General features: G+C 41.6%; 1 protein-coding gene across 3 annotated transcripts in view; it reads left to right on the top strand.

The window, feature by feature from the left end:
- LOC110537396 (protein POF1B) overlaps positions 1-11867 on the top strand; it is a 33927-nt gene extending 22060 nt beyond the window's left edge. For 2 of the 3 annotated variants that reach the window (XM_036937375.1, XM_021623416.2), the window contains exons 3-13: positions 3132-3340; positions 4211-4244; positions 5061-5141; positions 5291-5383; positions 5874-5987; positions 6138-6290; positions 6465-6584; positions 8716-8844; positions 9261-9331; positions 9516-9647; positions 10968-11867. In XM_036937375.1, the coding sequence (XP_036793270.1) occupies positions 3132-3340; positions 4211-4244; positions 5061-5141; positions 5291-5383; positions 5874-5987; positions 6138-6290; positions 6465-6584; positions 8716-8844; positions 9261-9331; positions 9516-9642 (1131 nt within the window). In that variant the 3' untranslated portion in view covers positions 9643-9647; positions 10968-11867. The remainder of the gene's footprint in view (positions 1-3131; positions 3341-4210; positions 4245-5060; positions 5142-5290; positions 5384-5873; positions 5988-6137; positions 6291-6464; positions 6585-8715; positions 8845-9260; positions 9332-9515; positions 9648-10967) is intronic. The other variant, XM_021623417.2, reaches the window with a different exon arrangement.
- Positions 11868-13083: the final 1216 nt, after the last annotated feature.

Here is a 13083-nt window from a genome sequence, read left to right as displayed (position 1 = left end):
TGGAGATGCTTCATGTGAGTCTGGAAGGAGAGTTTACAGTCTAACCAGACACCTAGGTATTTGTCGTTGTCCACATATTCTAAGTCAGAACCGTCCAGAGTAGTGATGCTGGACGGGTAGGTAGGTGTGGGCAGCGATCGGTTGAAGAGCATGCATTTAGTTTTGCATGCATTTAAGAGCAGTTGGAGGCCATGGAAGGAGAGTTGTATGGCATTGAAGCTCGTCTGGAGGTTAGTTAACACAGCGTCCAAAGAAGGGCCAGAAGTATACAGAATGGTGTCGTCTGCGTAGAGGTGGATCAGAGAATCACCAGCAGCAAGAGCAACATCATTGATGTATACAGAGAAAAGAGTCGGCCCGAGGATTGAACCCTGTGGCACCCCCATAGAGACTGCCAGAGGTCTTGACAACAGGCCCTCCGATTTGACACACTGAACTCTGTCTGAGAAGTAGTTGGTGAACCAGGCGAGGCAGTCATTTGAGAAACGAAGGCTGTTGAGTCTGCTGATAAGAATGTGGTGATTGACAGAGTCAAAAGTCTTTCGAAGACCTTAGAAAGGCAGGATAGGATAGATATAGGTCTGTAGCAGTTTGGGTCTAGAGTGTCTCCCCCTTTGAAGAGGGGGATGGCCGCGGCAGCTATTAAGCTATTGCCTACAATAGACGGGCCCTATCTATTGATTGTCCTGATATAGGCACCAGGATCCACCAGGATCCACACATTATGCGGCACCAGGATCCAGTCGCTGAACCAACCCTATCTCTGAGTGGATGAAGTGTAAACTGAGCCAGTGTTGTGAGAGCATGATGGTTCTTCCTGTACTGACCTGTATAATGTAGGGGCGGCGGCTCATTCTAATATTTTGCGGTGTGGTTTGCTCACAGCTCTTTTTGTGCAACTGTGAGTGAGAGAGTCATTCCAGTTTATTTAATCTGTTGTGTTTTGTCTTTACATATTAAATATGGCTATGGTTAGTTATGGACTTTTGAAAGACTCCTTTAAGGTCTTGTGTCAGTTGAGGACTGTTGACAAAATCAGTGGTTCTCAATTCTCTCCTCAGGGACCCCCAGCTGTTCCAGGGCTAGCACACCTCATTCAACTTGTGAATTAACACCTATGGAATTTTAATATCACTACCAGAAGAAAAACCCTGTTTCCTCAAAATGTTCTTTGTAGAACCTTTGAGATTAATAACAGTTCTTTATAGAACCATTCTCAATAATGGTTCTATTGAGAACCATAAAAAAGGGTTATAGCACAAAAAAGGGTCATGGCTAGAAGGGATACAGCTGTTGTCAAATTAGCGTAAATGTTTTTTAGAGGCTAGAGCCCTGCACAGGCATGAATTTTAAGGCCGAGCCCTACCCATGCCCGTGACGTTCAAGCCCTACCCTACCCAAGCCAAATTGCTTCTGCTAAATTTTAGTAAATCCGTTAACTGCTCCTCTCTGTCTCACTTGATCGCTCCCTGAGCACGGTCAGCTCGCTCTGCATGCACTCTGCTTTGTCTGAGTACTATTAATATGATTCCGATGGAGTTTCCCATCTCCTCAAAAGTATCTCAAAACAAATCAAATCAAATCAAATCAAATTTTATTTGTCACATACACATGGTTAGCAGATGTTAATGCGAGTGTAGCGAAATGCTTGTGCTTCTAGTTCCGACAATGCAGTAATAACAAGTAATCTAACTAACAATTCCAAAACTACTGTCTTGTACACAGTGTAAGGGGATAAAGAATATGTACATAAGGATATATGAATGAGTGATGGTACAGAGCAGCATAGGCAAGATACAGTAGATGGTATCGAGTACAGTATGTACAAATGAGATGAGTATGTAAACAAAGTGGCATAGTTTAAAGTGGCTAGTGATACATGTATTACATAAGGATACCGTCGATGATATAGAGTACAGTATATACGTATGCATATGAGATGAATAATGTAGGGTAAGTAACATTATATAAGGTAGCATTGTTTAAAGTGGCTAGTGATATATTTACATCATTTCCCATCAATTCCCATTATTAAAGTGGCTGGAGTTGAGTCAGTGTCAGTGTGTTGGCAGCAGCCACTCAGTGTTAGTGGTGGCTGTTTAACAGTCTGATGGCCTTGAGATAGAAGCTGTTTTTCAGTCTCTCGGTTCCAGCTTTGATGCACCTGTACTGACCTCGCCTTCTGGATGATAGCGGGGTGAACAGGCAGTGGCTCGGGTGGTTGATGTCCTTGATGATCTTTATGGCCTTCCTGTGACATCGGGTGGTGTAGGTGTCCTGGAGGGTAGGTATCTCTGGCTCTGCTCAATGACCAAAGAGACGTGATAGAGCAGTAAGCTACTTTTGGTCACTCTAAGCAAATGGCTCAGCTTCAATATGTTAGTGATCAATTTGGTGATACCCGAGCACTACCCGTACCTTAGTTATTGATGAAAAACAGGCTATACCCGGTCCTAACCCGATGTATAACGTCGGGGCCCGTCGAGTTCGGATCGGGTAGCAGAGTTCTGTTAGAGGCCCTCTGGCCGCAGAGACAACATTTTTGGTTTTAAAGCATGCAATTCTACATAGTTTGGGGGCGGAAAGAGCATTTTAAAGATAGTTTCCTGCAATTCTATTCATTTTGTCATGGGGCTGAGAGAATAATTGCATTTTCAAAGCTATTTTCCTGCAATTCTACACATTTTCCCATTGAGATGAGAGAAAATGTGCCATTCTACACATTTTGCAGTGGCTCGTGCCGTGTTCTTATGTGATCTGAGTGACTTAAACATTATAGCAAAAATCAATTGCGGCCCCATGCCATACCATTTTTTGCATTATAGATTCTCCCTGACTGTCTAGTTTTTATTTTGGTGAGTCGTAGTTCCCCAAAATGTACCTATTAAATAATATATTGTTCTATTATCTTTATATCTAGTTTTAGTCATTTAAGTTTACACTGAAAATGTTTTACCATACCGAAAATTATATGATTAAATGTTTATTTTTGGGGCAAGGAACAGTTGAATGTGTTGTATTGTAGGAAACCGACTTTCGGGTAAATGATTCAATGATTGTAGATGTCTCTCTCTTTTGCTTGTGATAGATTGATGTGTAAGATTGAACTTGTTCCCTCTCTTTTTCCTCAGGAGGTAGAAGAGGACAGTGTGGAGGAGAGGATGGTGGAGAGGGTGAGAGAGAACGTGTCTCAGGTGAAGATGAAGTGCAAGGTGAGAGAGGTACAACCACTGGTGAAGATGGACACACGTTTCTTTGGAGAGCTGCTGGCGGAGGTTTATAGGAAGAACTGTGACATCCACACGTGCATCTCAGAACACGTGGCCAAGATACGCGGACGGTGGGTTTAGGTTTTTCAACATAAAGCCTTATTAATGTGTATGGCTTAAAGCTTTGTTATAGCTTTGTTTTTCCTCCAGCACCAACCATAAAACATAACATACTAAGAAAAACAATAAGGAAGCAAGACAGAAACCAAAGGGAGAAAGTACTGTAACTCGATCTCCTTCTAAACTGTAGGGGTAGTTTCGGGTGCTGGTTGAGTATTTAAATAATCAGTGTTAGCTCTGGCTCTCCTCTCCTCAGTTTCACACTTGGTTCAGAATGTCACACTTGCTCTAATTCAATTTGTCATGCTAGATCATAAAATACTGTATGAGGTTTGTCAGGTTAGGTCATAAAATACTGGATGAGGTTTGAGGCGCAGGCACTGCTACTCTGTAACCCATAGAGACTACAGTATCGGTGGAATATAACGCTCCTGGGGCCATTAAAGAACATGCTCTAGTAGTCAGAGTCAACACATTTTACATAAACTTTCTAGACTCACTAGCTAGGCCATATAATATGTACAGTAACGCTGTGGAATGCACAACTCCCTAATGTTTTTGGGGATAATCTGCTCAGCAACAATGTTTCCCAAGGAGTCCCTTAATTACAACCGTCAGTCAGACCTCTTTCTTTCTCTAGACTCTGTTTACTCATAGTACCTGTGATTCACTAAGCAAACACACCCCTCTGTTTCCCTGTCCTGCATCCATGTGAACCTGTGTAGAGACACAGCAATGATTTATAGACCAGTCTGATTAGAATTAGACTAAGTGTGTGCGTGTGTGTGTGCGTGCGTGTGTGTGTGTGTGCGTGCGTGTGTGTGTGCGTGCCTCATGACCTGTCATGTTCTTCAGTGTTTACCTTTCCATCTCTCTCCCAGGAAACACCTCCTGGACCCCAGCAACGACTACAAGGTACAGCAAGGAGGGAGAGGCGGCTACCATGATGGTTTTACACACAGTACATCATATAAGTCTTGTACCGTCCGGTTTAAACAGTTACAGTGTATTCTGAAAGTATTCAGACCACGTTACAGCCTTATTCTCTCATCAATCTACAAACAATACCCCATAATGACAAATTAAAAACAGGTTTAGAGTTTTGGTGTGCAAATGTATAAACAAATATTTTAGAAATAAATATGACATTTACATAAGTATTTAGTATAGCATTATACTGACTATGGGTATATAGTGTTATACTGACTATGGGTATATAGTGTTATACTGACTATGGGTATATAGTGTTATACTGACTGGGTATATAGTGTCTTACTGACTATGGGTATATAGTGTTATACTGACTATGGGTATATAGTGTTATACTGACTGGGTATATAGTGTCTTACTGACTATGGGTATATAGAGTCTTGGTGGTTCTAAACTTCTCCCTTTTAACTCAACTGTCAGTCTTATAGCAAAGGGTCTGAATACTTATGTAAATAAGTTAATTCTGTTAGTTTAATGATTTTAAATGTGCTATTATGCGGTGTTATGTATAGATTGAGGAGGATAAATATTTATTTGATCCATTTCAAATAAGCCTGTAACGTAACAAAATTTGTGAAAAGGGAAGGAGTCTGAATACTTTTTGAATGCAGTAGGGAAAAGCACAATGGTTTTGTTAGTAACTTCATTTTCTCACTAGGTGCTCATAGTGCTCTTTAGAAGAAGGTAACCATTCGAAACATGAAAGACTAAACGTGTGTGTGTGTGTGTGTATTTGTCCAGATGGAGAGAGAGGACATCGAGGCCTTGATCCCCAAAGGAGCATCTGAACTGACCAAACAGCAGATCCGTTACCTGCTGCAGGTAACACCTGTTTCTATTGGCTGTTTAACAGTGTTCTCCCAGAACATTCCCTCGCTGTGTTTCCCTCTATTAATCACTCTCTCCTGTCACTCTTGTTTTTCTCACATATCTTCTCTGACCTCCTCCCCCTCTCTCTCCTGCTCTCTCAGACCCGTATGACAGCTGACAAGACAATGCGTCTCCTGCTGACCACCTTCAGCAGCCTGAGGGAGGAGCTGATCCACATGTCAGAGGACCTGAGGGTAAGACCTGGGGCGTGGGCCCCTAAAGTAGCCTCTAATGGCTCTTTTCTAAACTGTCCCATTGAAATATATATGTAGGTAGTCTTACAGAGTATTACTGCGTCTGTCTCTGTTAATGATTTATAAATGCACTAGAATCGGTGGTTCCCATCCTTTTTCGGTTACTGTACCACCAACTGTTTTTTGCTCTACCCGGAGTACCCCTGAAGTTCCCCCTCACAGGGTATTTTACCAGTAAGCCTATGGTGTCATGGGTCTTCTCAAGTACCCCCTATGGATAGGCCAAGTATCCCCAGAGGTACCCCTGGTTTGGAACCACTGCGCTAGATGACTGACAGGGGACGCTGTTACTTTTCAATTAAATTCTGTGAGCTAAACATTAACATGTACAAATGTATAAAACCATTTTCCTTAAAGTATAACTTTTTTGAAAGTACTAATGTTACTATCTTCACGACAACAAAAAACACGTTGGTCTCTGTTCTCCCAGCGTCTGGAGAGTGAGAAGGAGACCCTGGAGAGAGACTTAAGCTTCAAGGCTGACCAGGCTGAGCAGTATGACCGCCTCCTAGAGGCCGTACGAGAGAACAACAGACAGCTACAGGTGTGTGTTGGGGGAGTTTGTTTGTGTGTGTCTTCCACTGTGTGTTGCTTGTGTGGGTTTGCCTGTGTGTACACCTCCTCTGCACTATATGTTAGTGCAATGTGTGTATACAGTATATGTGTGAGCAACTCTGTCCATCTATCCATATAGATATCTCTGAAGGAGAGCAGCTCCAGCCAGCGGACCCTGGAGACTCAGATCCTGAGCAGCCACAGTACAGACTCAGGCAGGGAGTTCCGCATCAGAGAACTGGAGGGCAGCTACCGAGCCCTGGAGAAGGAGAACGAGATGCTCAAACAGAAGGTACTCTAACTTTACTCTCATCTCTGACTCTAACCCTCACTTCAGAGCTAGAATAAACTCTCACCAATTCTTCCTGCCCATGATTACTTAACTATAGTTTCTGACTGTAGAATTATTCTCATAGAACCAACTTCCTTAACTAACTTGTCTCTCTCTGCATCTGTTTTCATCCAGCTGGCCGGTCAGTGCAGCAGTAGCACCATTCAGTTTAAGACAGAAGAGCTGTCACGTCAGTACTCGGAGCAGCTAGCTGCTCTGCGCCAGGAGAAGGACAAGGAACTGCAGAGCCTCAGGGTAAGAAGCCTACAGAAATGTATGAATACAGGGTTGGGCTTTTCTGCACAGTTGGAGGTAGTGTTGCAGTACTGACTGTACTTGTGGGCAGAAATATGGTTATATAGTGTTATACTGACTATGGGTATATAGTGTTATACTGACTATGGGTATATAGTGTTATACTGACTATGGGTATATAGTGTTATACTGACTATGGGTATATAGTGTTATACTGACTATGGGTATATAGTTTTACACTGACTATGGGTATATAGTGTCTTACTGACTATGGGTATATAGTGTTATACTGACTATGGGTATATAGTGTCTTACTGACTATGGGTATATAGTGTTATACTGACTATGGGTATATAGTGTCTTACTGACTATGGGTATATAGTGTCTTACTGACTATGGGTATATAGTGTTACACTGACTATGGGTATATAGTGTCTTACTGACTATGGGTATATAGTGTCTTACTGACTATGGGTATATAGTGTTATACTGACTGGGTATATAGTGTCTTACTGACTATGGGTATATACTGTAGTGTCTTACTGACTATGGGTATATAGTGTTACACTGACTATGGGTATATAGTGTTACACTGACTATGGGTATATAGTGTTATACTGACTATGGGTATATAGTGTCTTACTGACTATGGGTATATAGTGTTATACTGACTATTGGTATATAGTGTTATACTGACTATGGGTAAATAGTGTCTTACTGACTGGGTATATAGTGTTACACTGACTATGGGTATATAGTGTTATACTGACTATGGGTATATGGTGTTATACTGACTGTGTATATAGCGTCTTACTGACTATGGGTATATAGTGTTATACTGACTATGGGTATATAGTGTCTTACTGACTATGGGTATATAGTGTCTTACTGAGTATGGGTATATAGTGTTACACTGACTATGGGTATATAGTGTTATACTGACTATGGGTATATAGTGTCTTACTGACTATGGGTATATAGTGTTACACTGACTCTGGGTATATAGTGTTATACTGACTATGGGTATATAGTGTTACACTGACTATGGGTATATAGTGTCTTACTGACTATGCGTATATAGTGTTACACTGACTATGGGTATATAGTCTTATACTGACTATGGGTATATAGTGTTATACTGACTATGGGTATATAATGTTACACTGACTATGGGTATATAGTGTTATACTGACTATGGGTATATAGTGTCTTACTGACTATGGGTATATAGTTTTACACTGACTATGGGTATATGGTGTCTTACTGACTATGGGTATATAGTTTTACACTGACTATGGGTGTATAGTGTTATACTGACTGGGTATATAGTGTCTTACTGACTATGGGTATATACTGTAGTGTCTTACTGACTATGGGTATATAGTGTTACACTGACTGTGGGTATATAGTGTCTTACTGACTATGGGTATATAGTGTCTTACTGACTATGGGTATATAGTGTCTTACTGACTATGGGTATATAGTGTTACACTGACTATGGGTATATAGTGTTATACTGACTATGGGTATGTAGTGTTATACTGACTATGGGTATATAGTGTCTTACTGACTATGGGTATATAGTGTTACACTGACTATGGGTATATAGTGTCATACTGACTATGGGTATATAGTGTTACACTGACTATGGGTATATAGTGTTATACTGACTATGGGTATATAGTGTTATACTGACTATGGGTATATAGTGTTATACTGACTATGGGTATATAGTGTTACACTGACTGTGGGTATATGGTGTTATACTGACTGGGTATATAGTGTTATACTGACTATGGGTATATGGTTTTATACTGACTATGGGTATATAGTGTCTTACTGACTATGGGTATATAGTGTTATACTGACTATGGGTATATAGTGTTATACTGACTATGGGTATATAGTGTTATACTGACTATGGGTATATAGTGTTATACTGACTATGGGTATATAGTGTTATACTGACTATGGGTATATAGTGTTATACTGACTATGGGTATGTAGTGTTATACTGACTATGGGTATATAGTGTTACACTGACTATGGGTATATAGTGTTACACTGACTATGGGTATGTAGTTTTATACTACCGGTATGTGTGTCTCTGACTATCTTTGTGTCTGTCCAGACCCAGCTGACACGGATCACCACGGAGTACACCACGGAGAGATCAGGTGACAAGAGCCTGCAGCTCCGCATCACACAGCTGCTGACAACACTGGAGCAGCGGGAGATCGTCATCAAACGTCAGGAAGAGGTCAGGGGTCATAGTTACTGGTCAATGTTCAGCCTTTAGGCACAGATCTTGGATCAGATCTAAGAAAAAAGTCAAACAAGATTTGTATGTATTGCCTGACTTAAACCCCCTTAAGAGAACCAAACTAACCCAACAGGTTTTGATTAGGAAAAAAACCTTGCTTTTAGGGTCTTTCATCTCATTTGTTCCCATAATCAAGTTATGGGTTTTGGTCCGGCCAGTCTGACTACATTCTCTCACAGTCCTTGTGTTAACGTGGCTCTGAAGGTTCTTTTAATTTCACCTTAGGAATGTGTTTATCTGACACGCTTGTACACCTTTAGCTACATCATTAACACCTGTTTTACAGCACAGGCCTACTTCCTCCTCCCTTCTTATTCATATCTGACCTCCCATTTCTGACCTTTAACCATCAGGAGATCTGGCGGCTGCAGCAGAAGAAGAGCGACAGTGCCAAGAATGTCACCACAACCACTATCACCAAAAGGTCAGCCCCCCACAACACCATGAGCCTATTTTATGGGGAATATTTGGAAGAAGCTCCCCTAAAATGGGTTAATGTAATTTAGGATGCCTAGTGTGGTGTTTCCCAAAACAGGATGTTGTACTGGTATACAGTAAGTACATAACCAACCAGTATGCGTTCCTTACTGTGTATAACTGATTTGTAGGTACAGTAACCAGTACCCCCTCCTGGGCCTGCTGAGTGATGACTTCCAATCTACATTGCCCGTCAAGGATGCCAAGACCATCGTCATCGAGAGCCGGACAGGGGAGATTATCAAACAGGTAGAGTAGAGCAGGTAAGAAGTATAAGCTAGACTGGCCATGCTAGAATGGACAAACTATAGTATAGCTATACTGTAAGAACTGACAAGTAAGAACATCAGTTATTGTTCTCAGTTTAGAGTTTGAAGTGAGGGGTAAGATTAGGGAAATAATTAAGGTAAGTGGTTAAAAGTGAAATATGATTAGTGATGTCTATTCTGACATGGCCAAATAGTGTTAACCCTGTGTGTACTGTCATGGGGACCAGGAGGGAGAGAGCTTGGGTTCCTTACTGGGCTTTTACTAGGGGTCGCTGTGTGAGGAGGGATGATGAGAGGCTGATGGATGGATGGATGCTGTTCCCTCTGGGGTCCTGGAGAGCTAGGCACTGATGGCATGGAGAGACCATGTTCATTTCTGCCTCTGTCTGTTAGTAGTAAAATAAATGGATGTTCTCCCAACTCTACTAAATTCCCCATCAGGGTGGTATGTTTAATTGGACAAGTGTCCTTGTTTGTGAGAAGCATGCAAGAGGTAGTGATTGAGTTGGAGTGGATATACAGTGCATTCAGAAAGTATTCATACCCCTTGAATATTTCCAAATGTTGTTACGTTACAGCCTTATTCTAAAATTGATCAAATTGCTTTTCCCCTCATCAATCTACAAACAATACCCCATAATGACAAAGCAAAAACAGGTTTAGACTTTTGGTGTGCAAATGTATTTTAAAAAAAGAAGGAAATATGACATTTACATAAGTATTCAGACCCTTTACTCAGTACTTTGTTGAAGCACCTTTGGAAGCGATTACAGCCTCGAGTCTCATAGCAAAGGGTCTGAATACTTATGTAAATGTCATATTTCCTTTTTTTTGAATACATTTGCACACCAAAAAATCTAAACTTGTTTTTGCTTTGTCATTAAGGGGTATTGTTTGTAGATTGAAGAGGACTTTTTAAAATATCTAATCTTTTTAGTTTAAGGCTGTAACGTAATAAAATGTGGCAAAAGTAAAGGGGTCTGAATACTTTCCGAATGCACTGTTGGGTGACATTACCGACTTTTCCAGGGATTGGAGATCCACTGTTAGTCTTAGAGCTGTCATGACATCTGAGTCAAAACAACAACATCAATCAGAGGGTTGGATAAGATCAAGCTTTTTGTCTTTCCAAGGCATAATGAAAGAGTTGTGTGGCAGATTTATACTGAGTGAGAAAAAGAGAAAAAGACATGTGATTAAGTACATCTGATGGATTAGACCTACACACCACAACGACTGTATCCATGTTGTTTGTTTTGAAACAGAAAATCATTACAACCCCTTAAAGAGACTGCTTCTCTCTGCTCCGCACAGGAATGAACGACAAGAAGACCCTGATGTTCCCCCTCCCTCCCACACTCCGTCCGTCCCTCCCCTTCTCCCCCTGCAGCTGCCGTCTCCCTCATCCTCAGGGCTGCCAGGGTGGTGGTGGTGGTAGGGTCAACACCCCTATATTTGGGATGAGTGGTTTGGAACAAATGGGGTTGCTTAGATGAGAGGCTTCACTTTGGTTGGGATAGGGACACCAAATACTCAACGACCAAATATGTTATAGTAGAAGCTTTTGCTACAGCCACGAGGGCTGGGGAGGGGACAGGGAAGAGGGGGTTGGTAATTATTAGTGTGCAGCGATCTAGTCCTCTGTCCTCCATGGAGCCAGCACTACCCTGCTAATCTTGGGGACAACTCCTCTAAAGGCGTTATGGTTACTTTGCATGTAAATAAGTTAGCTAAATATGCTTTAATTATGCGCTAATTAAAAAGACTAAGACTAAGAATAAAAATGGCAACCTCTGTTCTGGTGTTTTGCTATTCTTTTGGGGCAAGGTAATGGTACATAACTGTGATATGTATTAGATTAATTTTGTTTCATGTTTAAACCTTAAGAGGTGCATGGGTTTGTTTTGATTGAGGGGTTATCTGAATGGAATGCTGTGCTTGGGGTTGGGGGTTGGAGTGGGTGTATGAGAATATGAATGACAGGGTTGGACATGGACTGGTGCATGGTTCTATGGGTAATATACCATAGTGGCTGACCTGGTCATTTTAGAAGCACAATAAACACTGTATGGAGTACTATGTTTTTCCTTCAATTGTTATCTGCTGAAGTTCTCTTTAATGTGCTCTCACATTTAAAGTCAGCCTGTTCTTTTCTATTTAGGCCTTTAACCTCTGCTTTTTGCAACTGTGATTAAAATGTACAATTTAACGTCACTTGTCTTTAATTTTTTATGTGTTTTATTTTCTTTTTACCTATGAAACGCCACTAATACGACCTTGGGGCAACTACTATATTATCCAGTAGGGTGCAACTGTGATGCAGTTACCTTCTTGTGGCAGCAGAGGGGGCCAGTGGCCTACAGTTGTGCCTCCAGAGTGACGGAGTGGTATGGAGCAGCCCCCCTCTGCTCTGCTCTCAGTGAATGAGGTCATGATATCTCTGTAGGGTTTGGCTCAGGCAGACTGTCAACCATTTCACTATCCCATTCACTGGACTTTCTGTCTGACGATGCACACATGCCCTGTGATCTATATATGCTTGGTAATGGTAGTAGGACACTAGTACCTAGTGTTTTAGTGGTTATATATTGCAGTGCTATTAGTAGTATTACAGTCAAATAAGTACAATTATTAGTTGTGTTGTTAGTGCGTGAGAAACTTTTGTGACACATTTCTTGACTGAACCATTTCCGTAGCCTGTTTTATGCATGCTTCATGAATTAGTGATGAGGCGTGGTGCTGGTCTCTGGTAGGTCTTCAACTGCTCTCTTCAGGAGAATGAGGTCGGGAGGGAAGCTACGGCTCCTAAAGGAAAATACTGTCTCATTCATAAAGTTAGGGATTATCTGGGCCTCTGCTATCTGATTGGCCTACCTACCTGGCCTCCTGATTGCCTGGCCAACCAGACTCCTTGCTAGGGCCAAACGGTACACCACGCCCAAGTCTGGATCTGAGACCCTTCACCGAATGCAAACACATTCGGGCCATCTGATTGGTCCAGAAACCGATGCGTTGAGCCAGAACACATGTGGGTAAAAAAAAAATCTGAATTGGTTTTGATACTCTTATTGTTTAGAGACAATCCAATCTCTTTACGACTTTGTTTTGTACGACACCCCTCGTACCCCTCATCACCACAAACAACTTCAATGATGGCAGTCTCAGACTAAGGTATGTAGCGAACAGCAGAACAGCGTTGTCAGACTAGCCTCTTGGTACCTGTACGTATATCACTTCCTAATAAGTTGATGACACACACAAGCAAGCCCCCACGCACAGTTACACTCACGCACACTACTGTGTCTATATGATCACGATAGTGATTTGATTTTGATTTGAAGCGGTATCATTCTTAGTTTCCCCTCTTCCAATCCCTCTCTCTCTCGTTCTCCACATCTCTATCCTCTCTCCCTCCCTTCCCACTGCATGG

This window comes from Oncorhynchus mykiss, chromosome 12 (assembly GCF_013265735.2).
Source record: "Oncorhynchus mykiss isolate Arlee chromosome 12, USDA_OmykA_1.1, whole genome shotgun sequence".
Classification (NCBI taxonomy): Eukaryota; Metazoa; Chordata; class Actinopteri; order Salmoniformes; family Salmonidae; genus Oncorhynchus; species Oncorhynchus mykiss.
This window is presented reverse-complemented; position numbering and strand designations above follow the sequence as displayed.